Here is a 22,080-nt window from a genome sequence, read left to right as displayed (position 1 = left end):
TATTCAGATACCATGAAAAATATTTGTACTTCCAATTATTGCGAGTTAAATACTAGTAATTGCATTGAGTTGTTGTCTATAGTTTGCTACGAATGTTGATTGAATGCTGACTTCAAGGTTTTATATTTAGTTTTTTGTGGTAAACCTAATCAATCTATAGCCTACATTATTTACAAAGGGAAAATTCATCTTCCTCAAAAGATACTTAATTATGAGAATACACATATATTTTTTAAACATTTTTCGTCAAATGCTACGATTCTTTAAATGATATAAACACTTCATTTTCCACAGTACTAGGAATTACTATACATGTACTTCAGGACCAAAAACTATAACACAAATTTTCCGACTGATCACCGGACTGATATTATTGATTGAATTGTTTATAACATATCGTCATTGGGCTGATAAAACCTCTGACATCTTAAAATTTAAAAATTTTGAGGGCAGCTTAAAAAAGGCTGTATTTTAAATTATTACCCGTATCAGACATCTGAGCTGGTCATTTACAAAACCGTATTGCCCTAGATTCATAAATATCGGGAAGGGATAGGTATATTATTTGTATTTTCCCTGGGGCCCGTTGCAGAAAGAGTTGCAATCGATCGCAACTCTAAAAATCACGCGCAACTTGATTTTCAACCAATCAACAGCGCGCATTTGGGACTTGCGTTTGATTTTTTTACTTGCGTTTAAACGCAACTCTTTCTGCAACAGGCCCCAGGTCTCACATCCAGGCATTTGAGGATGCGTATAAACAGATACGCTTCGTAAGGATCTGCGCACCAACAATATACGTCATAATAAAGACATCACTGGATCCGAGCGCTTGCAAGTACGTCATAATGGTAAAGTGCAGAGCCTAGACCCTTATATTAACAAGACACAATAGAACTATTTGAAAAAGAAATATCACCATTATCATGATTTTTGCTCTAGATATCTGATTTGGATGATAATAAAAATATTGACTGGCTCTTCTTTCGGGGATCATCAAATATATTGCCCTTAAAAGACCCATATTGCCCACGTCTAAAGACTCGTGCCAATATGATTCTTTTGCTGGCAATATATTTGATGTTCCCCTCAAGGCCAGTCAATATTATATAAATCTAGCAATGGTGATATTATCGCATTGTCTGAAAACAGTCTCCCAATACTCGTGAAGAACTCTTTTGAGGCAAAAGAAGGTTCCTACCCATTTCATAGAACTAAAATCTTGCTTATTCCGAGCTGTCACCACAATATTTAAATTTTGAGATACGTTTTTTTTTATTAGCCCAGTGACAACATAATCAATCATACAAATCAAATTGAATCATTACCGACAGTTGTAAGTTCTCAGGGGATAAACCTTTGTCGATGCTTATTTTCACATTTGCATATAACCTCTGTCCACTATATGAAATTTGTGATTGATGATGATGAAGCGATGAGTATCAGAGAATGTTGTTTGATTTGTTAGCATCATATTGATTTTTAGTTTTGGTAAATCCCTCCAAAGTGAATTTCACTACAATCATATTTCTTTGTTCTTTGTGATATAAAGCCGCTTCTCAGGCATAGAATGACCTTAACCCGTTGCCAACTGGAACCGGTTGATATCTGCACAAAGTCTATAGGAATAACAGAATTCAGTATGCAATGGGATAACAAAACTTGCTGAAATGGCTATTTTTACAGGAAAATAAAACTATTACCAAGAGACATGGGAAAAAAATACACGGGGGCGTGGAGCGATTTAATACCCGAAATGGAAACAAACAAACCCCTGGAAATTCCCATTGATCACAATGTTAAAGCTAATCTAATGTTGCAGATTTAGGCAGTAATTTGTGACAAGTAGCCCCTGAAATTGAAAAAAAAAATGCCTGCCAAGAGAAAACATACACTAAATAATTCACAATTCACATTTTTATGACGAATGGTTGAAAAAAAGATTAAGTGGCCACTACAATGTACACAATTAAGGATTGAAATGTTGGATCATCCTCACATTATTATTGGCCCTTTCTTGACAGGCTTTAAAGATAAATAACATTTGTGGTACCGTTCTCAAAATGAGATCGAACAGAATCAAAAGAAATTACCACCAAATTGTTTTTATGTATAAATCAAATTTAGGTCTGGAAGAAAATTATGCGTAATTGCCGAGAAATTAGCAAAATAAACACGATATTCCATCAGATGGCAGGTATTTTTTCAAAGAAAAATTAACACACTGTCCCACATATGCTTTTCTGTGTTCATCAGAATTATTGATTTTAAGCTAAGATTTCACGATTTTTGACAGACTTGCCTTATAAGACTTTCTCATCAAATAATTGTTTGCTGCAACTACTGTCTTTTATCTTTAATTTCATAATCACAGATTAATCTGGTTTTCGAATTGACATCTGACATGTGATTGGGAATTCGGACATAAAACATGTTGAACCTACCCTGTAAAGTAATGGTCCCAGCTTTTGTAAGCAGGTGACCAAGAGTATTTAGACCTTCATAAACACGTTTCTTTGCCCCATATCCACATCAGATGAGTTTTTTGTGAGCTTTGTTGCCGAGTTCTGCCATTGCCGTTTTTGAAACAGCCATCAGTGTCATCTAACACTGAGCAAAATGGTGAAGTTTCATATCGTATAATTCTATCACTAGAAGAATCTTGAGTTAAAATGATTTTCTACACATGAAAAGATTTGTGTACTCATACACAACTGCAGTCTGTAGGCCTACCTTAAAAAAATATAAGAATCTAAAATTCTATAACTTTATCTAACCCTGAGAAATAGAAGTATAACCTAATTTATAAATCTATAATTCATAGAATATACAATAAAAATATTAGTAGAAAAAAAAAAATTACATGGCCTACACTCAAAAATATTATTTTTTTACTAAAATAATGTCCAAGATAATACATTACAGTACATTAATACTGTCTAAATCTCGGTTTGTGGACTAACAGGGGACAAGCTTTCAGAAACAGTTTCAATAAATAAGTGGGACCCATAAGTCATACATGTACTAACATGTACATCCTACATGATCCCTGATGGGTGTTTCATAAAGCTGTTCGTAAGTTAAGAGCAACTTTAAAAACGACTAGTGAACCTTTCTTATGGTTAATAATCACCAAAGAACATTTAACAGTGAATATCATTCACGAGAAGAAAGGATCACCACTCGTTCTTAATAATAATAATACTAATTATAATAATAAATAGCATTGATAATATAGCGCTTAATCAATCTACGACTGTTAAAAGTGCTTCACAATTATTATTAACCGGTCACTGGATTCATAGTATTCCAAGCAGCCTGTTAAGCGCAAACTTGCTAAACCAACGACAATGACGGTTGTTTCCTACCAGTACCCATTACCAATTAGCACCTGGGTGACAGTGGCAAAGTGTGGATTGACGCCTTGCCAAATGGCGCTAGGCCATGGTTGGATTCGAACACACGACCCTCTGATTACAAGGGGAGCGTTCTTAAACTCACTCTTAACTTTAATAAGAACAGCTTTATGAAACGGCCCCCTGGTGTGGTATTAAACACAACCCATTTGTCGATTGAGGCTCAAGAGGCATGAACTAGTGTGTACGTCTCTTACGCAAGACTATAAATTACATTTAACTTTTTAGTGAAACAGTCCCTTGGCCTTAGATTCATGCCTGGCTTCACGCTAGTCAGCACATTGTCTTGTATCTATTATCAGAGTTGCTACACACAATGATAGTTGGCAGATTACTTGATAAAATCAACCACTGCTCATGTACGTGTATGAATACCGCGGTACTGGGAAGTTATTAACTTCATGGGGAATCAAGTTCATGCCCTAGCATTCATAAATCTTAAAATAAATTAATTACAATTAATTAATTAGATTAGAAGTGGGACACCATAAAATTTATATTCAAGGTGATATCCAATATATCCTGGAAAAATTTGTTGCTTTGGTATATAGAACATCCACATTTATCATGTGGATACATGCTGGTACATGTATATCATCATTATCAGTGAAGGAAATACATGACTGCTTTTTCCCCTCATCAGAGGCTAAGTTGCCCCTAAAAAAATGAATAATTTACCTTTATACCAACCAAAAAGTGTTCATAAATTATTTGTCTTTGATTTGGGGGGATTTTTTTAAGTGCAAACTGTTTCCACTTTCAGAAATATGGTAACTACATTCTAAGGAAATTTTTCAAGCAATTCAAATCCTACTGTTTCCTTTCTTTAAAGTTAATTTTTGTAGAAAAAAACATGATTGCGACGGAATTAAAAAGATTCAACTGATGGGAGTGCATACATAAAAGTAACAATATACACAGAAACTGATTGGAATGAATAGAAGAATTCCTGTCAAATTTCTCAGAGCCATTGTTGGAAAAAGAAAAATCTTAATCATAACGAATCCTAAAAATCAAAGTAAACATGGGCGAAAAACGCTCAACTTTTTGTATCCCTTTCATGTATCTTACTGTGCCTCTTCAATTTTGACTTTTCACGGAAACCTTTTCCGCATGTAGCACACTTGTGAGGTTTGAGCATGGCGTTGGGTATAAGGTGTGTCTTGATGTGGCGTTTCAACTTGGACTTTTCACGGAAACCCTTCCCGCACTGCTTGCATGAGTGCGGCTTGGTTCCAGTGTGTATCATTTCGTGCCTATTCAAGTCGTTCTTTCCCGTGAAAGACTTCCCACACTGTGTGCAAGAGTAAGGTTTCTCACCGGTGTGGACACGAGCGTGAATGAACAGATTGGATCTGTCGTTGAATCCGCGGCCACAGATGTCGCAGCGGAACGGCCGCTCACCCGTGTGAACACGCATGTGCCGTAGAAGCTTCGACTTTGCCACGAAAGCCTTCCCACACTCCTCGCACTTGTGCCGCTTCTCCGCCTGGATGCCATTATGTACCTCGTAATGGACCATCAACCGCTTCTTGTTCTCAAAGTTCTTTCCGCACTCCTCGCAGGTCCATAGCTCCACGTGGTGCATCTGGATGTGGTTGTCCAGGAGGTGTTTCTGCTGGTAGCACCTGCCACACTCTGGGCACGTGTGTAGCTCCTGGATCTGATGCTCTACGGCATGATCTTCAAGGTCGGACAAGCTGTCAAAGGCCTTCCTGCAGTGAAGACATCTGAACAAAGCGGCATCCCCATCATCTTCATCCGTCCTAATCGACCCCAAAGTACTTCCCTTACTTTCACAGAGTCTTCCCCCTTTGGTCTCTCCTGTAGAGTGTGCCATCATATGCTTCTTCAAGGAATGTTTACTGCTGAAGGGAGTCAGGCACACCGAGCACTCGTAGAGACTTCCGTTGAAGTGGCTCCGGAAGTGATGCACAAGGTCCGAGATGCTCTCAAAGGCATCACCACATTCTTCGCAGACGAAGGGCACGATGACGACTCGCCTCGATGTGAAGTACTGACCAGAGTTCTTAATGAGGTAGTTGAATGAGGGGAGATATTTGCTGCTCTTAGAAACCGAGTTTTCCTCCATCTGGAAATGTGAAAGTAAAAGCATCAATTAACAATACCCGTACATCTGCATTTGTACACAATTTCATCCACTACAACACCTAGATGAGGTTCACCATTCATCATATGTAGCACACAGAAAATAGTTTACTGAGAAGTGGGCTAATGAGTTATCTATGTCCAAATCATAATTTCAAATCGTAAATATTTGTTTAAAATGAATACAATAGTAAACAACAAAGCTGCCAATCCACAAATTTATCACATGAGGCAGTTTGTATGTTTAGATTTCAACTACCTGTATTGTGACTTATAGAATTCAAAAACAAGTTCAAAGAAATACAGTAATTTGAAGAAAATATTAGTTGATGACAGAGAACTTGTATCAATAGCAATTTTATTATACATACATGTACATGTATGTATTGCTTTTATAGACACTGATTTGAGAATAAGTGAAAAAATTATACTATTCATTCCCTTTTAATAAAGCATGTAGAATTCAAGGCAGCTTGAACTTTATAAGGTTAATGCATGCTATGACACTCTGGCACGATTTTTAGTTCCCGCACTGGCAAAATTTGACTGTGCCAATTTGTGACAATGACAATGCAGGGCATGAAGCGTGTCTAATGGCTATCTTTATTATTCGGACTAGTTACATTATATTAATGGTAATCTTATGCATATTTTATTATTATCATTTGTTTGGTGTCACCTGTGCCCGGGAGGCGAAAAGCAAACGGAATCACTATAACCCGCAGGTCACGCCTCCCGATATAGCTGATTGGAGGAGTGCAGGTGGACCACTGCACCGGGATTTCCCCCTACTCTTTAATATACAAATATTGCAGTGGGTTCTTAACATGCAAAGGTAGTGACTCTCCTCTACACGGGCCCTCCATTTAACCTCCTATCTGAGGGAGAGTGTTTTCCACTGTAACAAAGCCTGCATCTATGGAACAGGGGAGCGACATTTGCATACAGCACACTGGCTTCAGTCATCAACCCAGGGTGGACACGAACCCACGATCTTTGGTTCGACAGGCAGATGCTTTACCGACTGAGCCAACTTCGATCTACACGTTCGTAAACAACACAGTTTTTCACGATTGGCAGAGATGTATCTTTCTCACAGGATTCTTTTTCATTGCTTGCTACATGTATATCCCTGCCAGAAGATTCACAAGAGACTTTTGGTGAGGTGCTCACCTGTTTTCTTACCTTTTCTGTACATTTAGATTTCAATGGCTTCGACTTGATGGCACCATCCTGCGGTTGCCTCTCCGTTTTCAGGCTAGCCTTCTGTTCCTCTTTCATCATTGTATTCTTAGACAGACTAGGATCCATCTTGCCAGAAACAAACATCTAAAGAGAAAATGCAATTCTTAAGAATTTGGCAGGGGCCCCGTTGCAGAGTAGTAACACAGCAAAAACTGTGGTGTTAACTGGTGTACATAGAGGACCACACCAGTTATTTTACACCGGTGTTAAATTGGTGGTGCTAGTTTTACACCTATAGGTGTTATTACAACACCTATGGTTGTTACATTTACACTCTTTGGTGTTATGTTCAGTCTCTAGGGTGTTATTTTAACACCTCAGGGTTTGGTCCTCTATTAACACCAATTGGTGTCAGTTTTAACACCACAGTTTTTACAGTGTACTATATGGTAGCTTTGCCATCCAATGGTAGCTACCATGGTAACAATGATCAGCAGCCAATCAGAATCGAGTATTCCATGCAAGTTACCATTGGATGGCAAAGTTACCATAATTTTATGCAGCAGGCCACAGATGTGAGAATGAGATGAGAATGTACACTGCTCCCTCTCCCCCTTGTTCATAGATGCTAGATGTGACTGAACTTAACCCTAAATCTCCCGGGGTATTTTGATTCTTGTCATTCCCGGGGGAGGGGGCCCATTATGCCCCCCCCTTAAGATCTCAGCCGCAGATAGCGCGATCACAATGAAAATTTGCATGATGGTAGAGAATGACGTAATCTACGCAGTTGCATTCATATATTTTTATTTCATATGAATTATGCTAATTTATTCATGAAATCATACTTTTTGCTCTGATTCACTAAATAAAGCTCCTAGAATGCTATTTTTGGTGAAAATATTCTTTATAGCATTCCTAACAATTGTTAGGAATGAAAAAAATTCTGGTACCAAGACCAATTTCTTTTGTATTTTGTTGTTTTTTATTTTGTTTTTTCATTGTTTTTTCAATGGAAATCGTTCCAGATTTAATTCTGATCATAAACAAGGAAAAATTAATTAAGTTTAATCAGTAAAAGTAGAAATAATGATACATTTATGAATTTTGGCTTAATACACAATTTGCATTGGATTTGTACATGAAATCAAGATTATGAGCAATTTTGGGTCTGACATGCACTTACATAATGTTGCTTAATGTCGTAACTGCGTACCTGGGCGTCACAAATTTGGTCTCAAAATTTGCGCGATACTTGAAAGTAAAAAGTCAGTGAGCGGCGAGGTCAAAACATTTTGTGCAGCAGATATATCATGAAAACTGTCAAGGGGGGGCATAATGCCCCCCCCCCCCCCCCCGGGAGAATTATGGTTAGGTGAACAATTTATTCACTATTGTCTAACATTAATTGGAAAGTGAATTTGGGCAAAATTCTGAGCTGAAAATAATTTGCTACAAAAGGGGGGTCGGATTTGAAACTTTTGGAATAGCTTCTACAAAACCATAATCAATCGACTTAACTTAGCAACCATTTAAACAAATAATAAAAGAATATTTCACATGGCACAAGTGCACTTACAATCACTCTAGGAGGGGGTATTGGGACTTTAATAAGGTGATCAGAAACAGGTAGAGTGTGCAATGAAGAGCAACAAAGCTAATCCCACGGCTGAGGAAGTTGTCCTATTCAGAGCGACTGCATCATTTGAAACTACCATCTTTTCTTCACAGACAAAGTAGAGGAGGTACGATTGACTTTAGCATAGATCTATCTGCTTGTTCACAGTAAGGAAGGGAGGACTAGAGGTCATTCTTAAAAATTTGAAAAGTAGTGTGCAAGGCTTGATTTAAGGAAGTTCTTCTTTTCAAAGTTCTTGGAACAGTCTACCAGAAAATGTGGATACAGCACCTTCTGTAAAATCTGTTAAGAATCATCATTGCTTTTGTGTACGACTTTTAATGGATTTTCAGTCTTGCCACATGCAACTAATTGAACTGATAGTGTGGAACATACAATTTATTCCCTTAGACGATGAACAGGCATAGTCCTACAAAAGTCTTTGGATAAAAAATAAAAGTAAAGTCAAAAGCCACCAGAGTAGTCAGACTTTGAAGCACCATTGTACAAAAATGGCAGAGATACTTGTATATCAAATTATTTTTTTTACCTTTAATACAATTTGAGATATCTAGAGCCAGTTATCAGCATTGCATTGTGGGCACAAGTTCAAGCTTTTCACAGGACATTCTCAGTTGGAGCTTAGGAGTAATTTTTTTAGTCAATGAGTAATTTCAGAATGCCGTAACAATTAGTGGAAGCTAAATCCGTGGAAAGGTTTAAAAATCTGTTGGACAAGTTTCGGTGGGGGGGGATTTAAAACTGCCATTTCTCAATGCACGTAAAGTTTCACAAGTTTAAACTGTCTAGATAATTGTCAATTACCAGAAGTAAAGACAGGAAAACCCACTGGAGAAGTCCTTCATTTCTGTACCTGGTGTGTCTTGTTCTCGGTTACTACTCTGTCTGGCAAAATAAGTTTGGCAATGATTGGCTTATTTTCTCTTTTTGTTTGGGACAATTGCTTGATTTTTTACACCAGTTGTCAATTTCCATTGGATCTACAGCTAGACTATACATCATATGAATTGTCTCTGACTTTAGTAATTGAAGTTTTTAATTTTTTCTTATGAAAAATAAAGATTTGTTTCCACTAATACAATAGAGGGCTACACAAAATATGCCCAAAATTCAAGATTGTGAGCGCTCTTTCAGTAAAAAGGGTAAAAGAGCGATCCAATCTTGTAATTAAGCTCAATAGTTTGCCTGCAACACTAGTAAGTCCTCCAGTATCAACTCATTAAATACACAGATTAGATTCTTTTTGGTCAACCAAACTGACTGTAGTCAATCACTGCAAGATGATTTGAATGGCATTGAGAAATGGTCACTCTCATGGCAGCTTCCTCTGAACTCTGATAAATGTAGAGACTCTTCATATAGGAAATAACAATATCCATCGTTTATACTCTATGGACAATCTTTCACTGGTTGATGGCAACTGTGAGAGGGATCTTGGTGTTCTTATTGATAGTGAACTCACACTTCATCAACATGTATCTGCATCTATTCAAAAAGCTAACCAAATGTTGGGCATCATCAAACGTGCATTAGTGAACATTAAACCGGATATATTCCTGCCCCTGTACAAGGCTCTTGTTCGACTACATTTGGAGTATTGCAGTGTTGTGTGGAGCCCTAGATTCATCACTGATGACAGAAGGATTGAATCTGTTCAATGTAGAGCTACGAGACTATTTCCAAGATTCAGCTCCTTATCCTATAGTGAAAGACTTGTTAAACCGAATCTGTACTCCTTACATTACCGCAGAAAACGAGGGGACATGATACAAGTATTTAAAATATTGCATGGTATAGACAGAATCGACCCAGAGTCCCTCTTCATGAGGTCCCAGTACCAGGGAACAAGAGGTCATCCCTTCAAACTGTTCACAACTCACCGTCGGTTGAACTTCCGCAGTAGCTTTTTCAGTTAAAGAGTGATCCAAGCTTGGAATAGTTTGCCTGCAACACTAGTACTAATGTCCTCCACTCCAGTATAAACTCGTTTAAACATGGATTAGATTCTTTTTGGTCAAGCAAACATTTTGAAATTGTCTGACATCCACGCCCGCACTAGCCTATACTGTTTAGACTTTTAATTATGCATCAAGTGTTTATGACCGGGAGATCCACAGGACTACCTACTCTCCCGTACAGATGATTTGAAATTGCTGCGACATCCACACCCGCATGACCCTAGCCTGGGGCGTTTTGGGGAGTGAAAGTTATATACTGTACGTATGGAGTCACTCCCCACTAACGCCTGGGTTTCCTCCCTATACTTCCCCACATACGGGTACAAAACCAGAAACTTTTGCCCCCGAGAATTCTACTTTCCCTCTAAAAGATCTAGCCCTAAAACATGTACATGGGGTCCAACTTCATTTCCAACATTTCAGCGATATTGATTTCATTTTTAAAGAAGAATTCATTAAAAAAACGAGAGATTTGTTTTGAAAAGATGGAAAGAGCTTACTTCCGTGTTTACGTCGCCATCTTGATTTCTTTGTCTTCCGCTTGGCGACAGCACGCAAATCCAGCGATTGAAGTTGGAACCCATGTACATGTTTTAGGGCTAGATCTTTTAGATGGAAAGTAGAATTCTCGGGGGCAAAAGTTTCTGGTTTTGTACCCGTATGTGGGGAAGTATAGGGAGGAAACCCAGGCGTTAGTGGGGAGTGACTCCATACGTACAGTATATAACTTTCACTCCCCAAAACGCCCCAGGCTACATGACCCGCACTGCAATAGACTTTTAATTATGCATCGTGTTTACAACCAGGAGATCTACATAGCAGGATTGCTGCTAAAGTGAAATAAGCGCCAGTTACAGTAAATTCCCGTGTTTCAAAAAAATTGCCAACATGAATACGATTGACATGAGGAACCATCAAGTTATCAACCACTAATTTCAGTTATTAAAAAAACCAACACTACAGCAATCGCATCATATGGGACTGGGCTAACAAAATTTTCAAGTCCGACGTGGCACGAAAAGGAAAAAAGGCACTACAATTACAAAGTAAACTGAGACTGGCATTTCTTTAAATTATCTTCATAAGCAAAAAATATAAATTTAATTCATTACTGCAAAACATGTCCTGTCTTACCCAGAGAGTTAGTGCCTTTTTGACGCCATTTCTCCACTTCCGGACTCGTACTCAAGACTGTGTTTGCAAAGAGCGCCCTCCATGTTCGCCAGCTTAAAGCTTGTGTATAGTTTTGGTAAATCCACCAAAATGCACCTATCACTATTCCAATTCATTGCTAGCTAATATGAATGGATATGTCCTATAACAGTTATGATGTGGAGGATATGAAATGAAATGTGTTTTAAAGGATAAATTTTGCGATTTTACAAGGAAATTTAACTTGATCGGGTCACCCGATCAAATTAAAATATCTGTGTGTTTTTGTCTTTCAATTAAATCCTATTCCAAATCATGGAATGGGCTGAAACTTTCAAGATATGTTCTTTGTCTGTAACTTTTGGATATCTAATCACTAAATTTATAAGATAAGTGCTTGAATGCCCATTTTTTAAATTTAAAACAAGCATCGCCGAGAGAGGGCGCTATATACCCAAGATTTGAATATTTGAAATTTTCTCAGAGAAGTGCAGTTGGAAAAATATATAACGGTCTCTACGCTTCAGTAAGACTGTCATATTAGATGATATTCGATTATCAATCACATTATTGACCCTTTACCAAAGCTATACACAGGCTTTAAAGGGCCCACGGAACTACTGGGATGACTCACTCCCAGACGAGAAGTTCGAAGAATAATTTTATGTTGGCCAAGGTTTAATCAGGGGCGGATCCAGCTTTCGCCAATAGGGGGGGGGGGGGGGGCCGAAAAATATTTTGATCAAAATTGTTCTCGATTGGCCGCTACAATCTGGGTTTTTTGTTGGTTTTTCACGGGGTAGTCCTAACTAAAGACTGAAGTTTTAAGTATATGTTAGTTTTTATTGCTATAAACAATATAAGGTATCTCATGTGGTCTTAATATATAATGCGAGCGCGAAGCGCGAGCTAAAAATCTTTGATATTTTATGTCCTTAGAACTGAAGATTCAGAGCAGTTTTTATAATCATGAAGAAATATAAGTATCCGAAATTTTATCATAGAGTAAGGTGAAAAGTGACTCAATTAGGACTGTTTTTAGTGATTATTGAAGAGGATACAAGTATCACTAAATAAATAATGAGAGTACGAAGCGCGAGCTCAAAATTTCTGATATTCCGACCTGAAAAAATGAACAGTCTAAGCACGTTTTTATTTGAATAAACAAGCTGTGTGTCTCAAACAATTAAATGCGAGCGCGAAGCATGAACTTAATTTTTGATATATTGACATGATAAAGGAGCATTTTGACAAATTTTGGTAAGAATTTCCAAAGAGCATAGGTATCTCACAAATTAAACAATGCGAGCGCGCAGCGCGAGCCGAACATTTTGATACACATTAACAATTTGTGTATATCAAACAAAATAATGAAAGCTTGATGTGCTAGAAAATTGTGTGCAAATTGATATCAGAACTGGATATATTGTATATTGGTTATATATTAGTGTCATTTAACCCTCTTGAATGGGATTCATTACACAGGCAATTCGAGCGCGAAGCGCGAGCGAAAATTTTTATATAAAGTCTATTTTCCAATTCTTCCCCTCACCTTTTTTTGGTTTCCTTTCGGGTCGGGCCGGTCGTTACGAGGCTGTAAATTACACATCATGGGTAAAATACCTCTTTCTTACTTTTCTTTCTGTTTTTCGTAGTTTCTATCAAGGTAAAGAGTAAACTTTTTTCTGCAGGTTGTCAAAAAATAGGGGGGGGGGCCGGGGCCGGCTCGGCCCCCTCCTGGATCCGCGCCTGTTAATCCCGGGTTTAATGAAAAATCCGTCAAAGATTAATAGAGTTATGTGATATTGTGACGTCACAAGCAGCTCCTCCACATGCTGTGTGATATAAATCCCAATTAATGTTATCATCTTAAAAGATTAAGATGAATTTATATTTTGTGGGTGGATATGATACATAATACATTCCTATGAAATACATCCTTATGTACATTCTTAAAATAATTTCTCTATCATGTAGGCCTACTATTGAAAAAAAAAATGAATTAATGCATGGATAGCCCCTATATGACAGGCCCTTTAACATTCTATAGGCCCATGACGTCACAAATTAAAACTTGAAACAAATCATAACTCTCATATATTCTTTTGGTGGATGTAATTCGTTTAACATTTTCACCCATCTTTTTTTTAGTAACCAATTAGGCCTATCATAGTCGTCAGGGTGGAACCCCGTTCAGAAAAAAAAAATGATTAAGTAGGCTTCCCTGAGACCTCCCTTGGAGTAATTGACTGCAGTTTTTTCCTCCCTCTCTCTCTCTCTTGTCTGGCGATTGAAAGAAATTTCGATCACCAGTACAGACTTTACTCATTTCAACTGTATCAGGCGCGGATCCAGGAGGGGGCCGAGCCGGCCCCGGCCCCCCTATTTTTTGATAACCTGAAAAAAGTGTACTCTTTATCTTGATAGAAACTACGAAAAACAGAAAGAAAAGTAAGAAAGAGGTATTATACCCATGATGTGTAATTTACAGCCTCGTAACGGCCGGCCCGACCCCGAAAGGAAACAAGAAAAAGGTGAGGGGAAAAATTGGAAAATAGACTTTATATAAAAATTTTCGCTCGCGCTTTGCGCTCGCATTGCCTGTGTAATGAATCCCATTCAAGAGGATTAAATGACACTTCCGAAATCAAATTGCACGCAATATTTTAGCTCGCACATCAAGCTTTCATTATTTTGTTTGATTTACACAAATTGTTATATCAAAATTTTCAGCTCGCGCTCGCATTGTTTGAGATACCTGTTCTCTTTGGAAATTCTTTCAAAAATTTGTCAAAATGCTCCTTTATCATGTCAGTATATCAAAAAATTAAGCTCGTGCTTCGCGTTCGCATTTAATTGTTTGAGACACACAGCTTGTTCTTTATTTAAATAAACGCGCTTAGACTGTCCAGTTTTCAGGTCAGAATATCAAAAATTTTGAGCTCGCGCTTTGCACTCTCATTATTTAATTGGTGATACTTGTATCCTCTTCATTAATCACTAAAAAAGTCCTAATTGAGTCTCTCTTCGCGTTACTATTGTAGGGATTGATTTTGTACTTTTATTTCTTAATCATGAATCATCCCTTTTTTGTAATAGAACACACCTCATTTATATTCATCCTTTTCATCCTAACTTTCTATTCTTTAGGTACAGCACACTCTTATACACTAACTGTTGTACACTCCTCACACAAGGTTCTTTTGTATTTATTCACTCCACCATCTCATACAGCTTTCTTCACTCCCTCTCTCTCTCTCTCTCACTCCCCCACTCCTTCCACCTCTCTCCTTCTCTGATTGGTTATATGTTAAGTTAATGCACTCAAGCTTAGATGATAATTTGCATATAGTTTGAATAGTCAATATATCCTTTGTTTGTATATTTGAATATTCAGTTATACTTTGTTCTATTGATTTACATTTATATGAATATTGATTTGCCTTAAATAATTTGCATGGAATGTTTCCAAGAATGCCACGAGCTGTTAACTCATTAAAAACTGGGAGTTGGCCAGTAAGTTCTCAATCTGTAAACATGTCTGCTGGGCTGTCTCTGTGTTCTAGAAAATGTTCTCTGAGTTCTAGAAAATGTGAAATTGTAAGAACCCCGTACTACACTATAATAAAATTTCGGCTCGCGCTTCGCGCTCGCATTGTTTAGTTGGATACTTTTCTTTGTTCATGGTTATAAAAACTGCTCAAAATCTTCAGCTCTAAGGACATAAAATACAAAAGAATTTTAGCTCGCGCTTCGCGCTCGCATTATAAGACCATTATGAGATACCTTATCTTGTTTATACATTAAAACTAACATATACTTAAAACTTCAGTCTTTAGCTAGGAATACCCCCTGAAAAACCAACAACAAAAAATTAGATTATAGCGGCCATGCAATCGAGGAAAAATGTTGATGAAAATATTTTTTCGGCCCCCAATCGGCGAAAACTGGATCCGCCCCTGTGTATCAAGGATTAGCAAGATAAATTTCTTTTATTTTTTTCAACGATTTTATTATAATTTATTATTCATTCAAATTCTTTATTCTTCACGAACTCTGGCTTTTCCTCAAAATAAGCTAAAACCAGCGTAATTTAGCAGGGCCCGCAGCTGGGAGGACAGCAAGTCCGTACATAAAAAGTCAGTGAAAAACTTACAATAAATTATAAATCATGAAACAAAATAATAAATACAAACATTTTGAACAGACATAAGTTACATTGTACATGATAAAAATAAAGATTTGAGATAAGAGAATAAGGACTAAAAAAGCAACAAAGATATATAAATATATACACATTTAAAACATAAACAAAAGTACAATCAATATACATGATGGTCAGAAATATTAGTCAGCAACAAATTACGGAAAACTAATAAGAAAGATATTTTTGATGCATTTTTTAAAAGCCGGTAGATTGTGTTATCAGATTGGGGGAGGTTATTGAATAAATGACTGGCAAGATAAAGAGTTATTTTTCAAATAATTGGTGTGGGCTTTTGGAAGATCATATACTACGTGTCCTGAATTGTAAGTTTTGAGTCTAGCCCATTTGGAAGCAGATCATTCGTCGGCGTTCATCCGAACCGTCGTATCAGTCAATTTTGGTCAGAAAATCGATTTTGAGATTTTTGCAGAAAATGAATACAAGTCCTAATCTATTCATACACTCTAAGGGATTGGTCAAAATGACCAATGTTGGTTAATATGTGTCCGACCGATAAAATTGGTCAAAAGAAGCATTATTGGTTCAAATCGACCAAAATTTTGGTTGATATTGACAAATTTTATCGGTCGGACACATATTAACCAACAGATTGGTCATTTTGACCAATCCTTTTTTAGAGTGTAAGTAAATTTATTTTAGTTTCTGAGATATGATGGGATTTTCACGACGATGCCATACAATTTTTAATAAAATGCCTAAATCCCATTGGAAACGTGTAGAAGAAGAGCGATACGACGTTTTGACTGACCGCAATTTCAGTGCTCGCGGTCAACCAAACTGTCGTATCGGCCATCTGCGCTGCATTGACTTTGCACGTGAAAAGCGATACGACGTTTGACCGACCACGCGCATTGAAATCGCGGTCAGGGTTGTTGTATTCCCTATGGCGTTTTTGTACAGGGGAAATCTAAACCGCTCAAACCGAAATTACAAGCACGGAGCTCTTTTGCGATATTTTCTATAATCCTTGGTCTTGTGTAAAAGTAAGGATACTATTGTCAAGCAGTTGTCTCGGCCGTCTTTCCAACCATAGGCCTATATTTTTCTAGCAATAAATATGTTGTAAGGCCGGAGAAGTAAGTGTGAAAATTACAGTAAAGTATGAAGTTGATTATCTCTGAAATGTGGATACGACGGTTCGGATGACCGCCGACGATTTAATAGTTTGAATAGCAAAGTGGCTAGGTCTTTCTTTAACCTAAGCAAGGCATCTTAACTTAAGCAGTCAACAGAAACAGTATGATAAAGAAGTGTTCTGCTGTAGCGATAAATCACCTGTAGAATTATCCTCAATGCTCTGTTTTGGAGGATTTGAAGCCGTTTCAAAGAAGTTGAAAAGTTGAATCGGGTTTCATCCACACTGTGTTACAATAGTCGAAATGTGGGTGAATCATTGTCTTATACAAAAGAGTAGCAGTGGGTATGTCTATAGATGGTCGGATTCTTTTCAACATAAAGAATTTTTTGGAGGACTTTGGATAGGACACCGTCAATTATTATGTCTGGTCGCCAAGTTAATTCCTTATCAATAACGATACCCAAACATGCAATTGCAGTTGTCTACTCTTTCCAGAACTTGGTCATTAATCCGTACATTTACATTGGCAAATAAGTTGGTCTTACGCTTCGAGCCTATAATGACCAGCTTACACTTTTTAACATTCAACAAAAGCTCATTGTGTCAATTGAATGGAGGCCAGGTCTTCGTTTACCATATTGCATTCGAGTATAGTAGGATCTCGAGATGATACATGCAGACAGTATCCGAATCTGCATAAAGTGATATGTTAGAATATTTTATTACTTTGGGGAGATCGTTCATGTATAGTATGAAAAACAAAGGCCCAAGAATACTCCCTTGAGCAATTCCACATTGTACAATTTCAGTGGATTCATTTCCATTTACGATGGTTTTCTGGGTTCTAAATTAAAAATAATTTTGAATCCATCGTAGACAATTTTTATCAAATCCATAACATAATATTTCTAAAGCAATATCTCGTGGCTAATCATATCAAATGCCTTTACCAGGTCTAATGCAACAAGGGCAACTGACTCACCTCTATATTACTGATTTAGTAATATTTTCAGTCAGATTTAATAGAGCAAGGCTGTTGAAAAGTTTGGACGGAAACCAAATTGGTTTGGAATAATTAAGTAGGTCATTTTCATTTAGATATTTATATATCATGTGTTTAAAGACTATCTTTTCTATTACCTTGGAAAGTACTGGTAATACCTGTGGTAATACACATATATGTCTGTAATTAAATGGATTTGAAGCTGAAGCATCACCACCCTCAGTGGCGGACCGTGACCCAGCGGAGACGAAGCATTGGGGGGCACTGCATTGTTTGTGAACAATGCTGTGCCCCCCCATGCTTTGTCTCCTCCGGGTCACTGTCCGCCACTGACCACCCTTAAAGCATGCCCCGGGGGGGCCACTTCCATTCACGAGTGGATACCATGCGCGACCATGGGGTCTCGAAAAGCACCCTAAACACGTAATTTCCATATTCTGAAAATGCACCCCTTAACAAGTATTGGCGTGTGAAACCCTACCCTTAACAAGTATTGGAAACAAAACGATACTCTTGGCAAATATTCCCTGAAATAAACCCCTAAACAAGTACAGGAATGTTTTATTGTTACGGGTCCTTTGGTCGTCGGCTTTACCTTATATTTGGTTTAGTACAACCCCACCTTCTACACCTCGCACAAATCGGACTCTAAACACGTAGTGTTGGGGCAAAAAGGACATCCTTTATAAAACATCTAATTTTGTTTTATCATCCCCGCAAATTCGACCCTAAACACGTAATTTTCCTAGCGAAATAGATACCCTTTTTTCATTATTTTTTTGTGTTTTTGACACCCTTATCACGTTACGTACGTAACGTGCCCTATTGTGAAAAAGACATCCTTTTTACGTGTTTTTTGGTCGCGCATGGTATCCACTCGTTAATGTAAGTGCCCCCCCCCCCCCGGGAATCATGCATATGGGCCTACTGTGTAGTAGGTCCATCATGCATAAGTAATGGAGTAATTCTTGCCCTTTTCAATTCGGGTGGAACATACCCTTCTTCAGTGAAAAATTAATGACATGTGCCAGTAATACAGGGAGACGATCCTTTCAGAATACTTGAAGGAATTGTATCGAGACCGGTCGCTTTGTTAGTGGTATCTAATACCCCCGCTAATACCTTGGTCACATTTGCTTTGCGGCGGCCGTACGGCGAGTCGAAAACAGTCGTTTTATTAATTTTAATGCAAACCACCTGTAATGTAGTTGGTACAAAAATGTTAAAACGGCTGTTTTCGACTCGCCGTATGGCCGCCGTAGAGCAAATGTGACCAAGGTATAACAGACATTTTCTGATTTGTTCTCCAGTAATCTGAGCAAATGAAAAGAAGGAGTTCACATGAATCATAAACTGAATCGGATCTCCTCTGGCTCCATGTTGCTGAATTGGTTGCTTCTTATTCATAGCTAAAGAAGAAAAATTAAGTACATTAAGTACATTTGCAATATCTTTAATGCTCTTTGGGTATTCTTAAACAATTTTTCATATTCCTGTATTCTTATTTCTACCTGGCAATATATCACGTAAAACCTTCCACATCATAGCTCATCGAGTTGCCTACATTCTTTTTTTATACTTTCCGTTACGTATTTTCGCTTGGCTGATCTTTGGAAAGATGTTTCATTATTGCGAATTTTCTTTTCTCATTCCAGTCACTTATATTTTTAGATATCTTTGCCCTTTTTTTTGCTTTGTCCCTTTTACGCATTAACTCTATCACTCGTCATCCAAGGAGACTTTTTGTGTCTTACTCTTTTTCTCTTAATAGGAGCATGTTTATTCAAAATTGATTTAAACATTTGAATCCACATTTCGTAAGCCTTTTCCGTGTTATTCTCACAAAGTATATCATCATTTGGCATGTCATTAATTTCATTAACGAAGTTTTCAATATCAATATTTTTTTTATATTACGAGAGTATACATAACAATGGTCTGAACATATATATTATTTTGTTGAATCAACTTAGAGCAGCATTATAAAAGGTCACTCATCAGAAAATTTCAGATTTATTTATTTAGTTATTGAAAATGGTAATATAATTCTGTTTTATTTGTTAGGATGAACCGGTCGCGAATAATGTCAGTCATATCATTTACAGGTAAGTGACAATGCGTAGTTTAAAATGGTGCCACTGAAAGTCCACTCCCCCATTTTTTTTTTATATTTCAGTGATTGTTTTGCTGCATCCCCCCTTTAAAATGACTGACTACACAGCAAAAACTGTGGTGTTAACCGGTGTACATAAAGGACCACACCAGTTATTTTACACCGGTGTTAAATTGGTGGTGTTAGTTTTACACCTCTAGGTGTTATTACAACACATTTGGTTGTTACATTTACACTCCTTGGTGTTACGTTCAATCTCTAGGGTGTAATTTTTACACCTCAGGGTGTGGTCCTCTATTAACACCAATTGGTGTCAGTTTTAACACCACAATTTTTACAGTGTACGCCAGTTTTCAACATTACAATCCCACGTAATATTAGCCATTGAACGTATTTTAAAGAAATATAATGGCAAACAATTAATGGTGTGAGGAGAATTATTATTTCCGACAGAGATAGCCCATTAGCTCAACAGGATGTTAATAATACAATGAATGTGAAAAATCGCACGTTCCTTCCAAGAAAAAAAACACAAAATATTGCTTGGTGTGAAAATAAATTTGATATGCCCTTTGATCATCAAACACGGATATACGTCATATTTTTCCAATTGAACACTGTTAAGTAGGTAAAGTTCATTTTGCTAGTAATATTAGACTGGCTAACTAGGCCGACGGAATTAAAAACTTCTGAAACTGACCTTGCAATTTGACCACGAAAAAAAGCACAGATTTCCTTTTTTTCGATTTCTACATTTATACGGCTTACAAGTTCCCTGGTAAAATGGTAAATCAGGGATTCCCATTTGGTAAAGTGGTAGAATGGTTCATAAAATGATTTCCATTATAAAACTGGTAACTTTATTTGAAGTTTTTCGGAGAAATTAGAAAATGGTTAACCAAGGTTTCTGTGGTAAATTTGTAAAATGATTGGCCTAGCCGCCCAGAGTACTCTTTGTAATCTCACTGGACAAACACATTTCTATGAATAAAATGGTATGTGATAAAATGCTTTGAATTTCAAATTTCCAGGAAAAAATAATAATGAACACATTGTAAAACAAGTTACAGTGGTAAAAATTGTAAATTAAGGTTTCCATGGTAAAGTACCATAAAGAGGCTCAAAAGTCAAAGTTTTCGAAGTAAAATGCTGACATGGTAGACCAAGCTAAAATTATAAAATGGTAAACTTGTAGGCTAAATCAATGCAAATATGGTAAGTGGATCTACGCGAAGAAGACAGCCTTTCTGAAAATTAGACACTGGCCAAGGCCTAATGGTAAATGGGCAGCATGGGCAATGAGTGGCGCCCAATTAGCACACAATTTTGAGGGAGCTAGATGTGGCGTATCAGGCAAACTGTTCGACATTTTTATTTAACATAAACAAGTTTTAATAATTGTTTACATAATATTTAGACAATAATATCATAATTCACCATTCTCTCTTTATTTTTCCCTTTTTCTTTTTTTTTCTTGGTCGTGATTTTTTCTTTTTATTTTTTGGTGGGAGGGGGGGGGGGGCAAGCACCCCAAGCCCCTAATCTGTAAGCCACTGGACAAAACGGTTAGTAGACGAACTGGTTGTAGATGAACTTAAGATAAGGCATGACCAAACATAGAGTAGGCCAAGCGGGAGTGGACCAAGTGGCATTTTTTATACCATTCATACCATTCATTCGGGACTACGTGACGATAATGAGAAATCAGTCTGTTTTCTATTCAGCCATATGAATAACAATTAAAGGTTGTCAAAAATACGTGTTTTGATTTGGATTGAGTTCAGAGGTAAAGAGAAAGGATGGTTACATGTATATTTTCATCGAGCTTCTCCGTACCTAGTAGCCACCTGAACGGAAGCCCCTAAGGAAACTCAATATCAAAACGCAGTCATAACGAAAACGTATGGCCTTCCGTATTTCTAAGATGAGCGGATATGTATTTAGAAAGCACTGCACAATCAACTCAAATTCAGACTTTAAAAATATATAAATTTTACATGATAACTGAAACTAAATAGAGTTAAAATCTATGAATCACGGGAAATTAATTTAGGGCCTACTTGACCAGAGATGGATCGGCCCAATCCTGTTTATACACTCCTTGTATCTTGTACTTTGTAGTCGTCTATATCCGTGCCAATTTATTTTAATCAAAGAATGCCCATCATGAACGTGTAATGTCCTTCTGAGGAGGACCCG

General features: G+C 37.3%; 1 protein-coding gene across 1 annotated transcript; it reads right to left on the bottom strand.

The window, feature by feature from the left end:
* Nucleotides 1–3,812: 3,812 nt before the first annotated feature.
* LOC121419939 (zinc finger protein OZF-like) lies at nucleotides 3,813–11,482 on the bottom strand. Its single transcript, XM_041614423.1, has 3 exons — nucleotides 11,442–11,482; nucleotides 6,711–6,854; nucleotides 3,813–5,508 (listed from the first exon to the last, which is right to left on the bottom strand). The coding sequence occupies exons 2-3, from the start codon at nucleotides 6,852–6,854 to the stop codon at nucleotides 4,456–4,458; spliced, it is 1,197 nt and encodes a 398-aa protein (XP_041470357.1). The 5' UTR covers nucleotides 11,442–11,482; the 3' UTR covers nucleotides 3,813–4,455.
* Nucleotides 11,483–22,080: the final 10,598 nt, after the last annotated feature.

The sequence above is a fragment of the Lytechinus variegatus genome, chromosome 8 (assembly GCF_018143015.1).
Source record: "Lytechinus variegatus isolate NC3 chromosome 8, Lvar_3.0, whole genome shotgun sequence".
NCBI classification, from domain to species: Eukaryota; Metazoa; Echinodermata; class Echinoidea; order Temnopleuroida; family Toxopneustidae; genus Lytechinus; species Lytechinus variegatus.
The sequence above is the reverse complement of the archived record's forward strand: the minus strand, read 5'-3'. Positions and strand labels throughout refer to the sequence as shown.

Excerpts from the sequence above, each read along its gene's own strand:
- LOC121419939 (XM_041614423.1), bottom strand. The coding sequence starts at position 6,854 with ATGTTTGTTTCTGGCAAGATGGATCCTAGTCTGTCTAAGAATACAATG. Across the intron at positions 5,509-6,710 it reads AATCTAAATGTACAGAAAAG|ATGGAGGAAAACTCGGTTTC; the intron begins GTAAGAAAACAG and ends TCACATTTCCAG.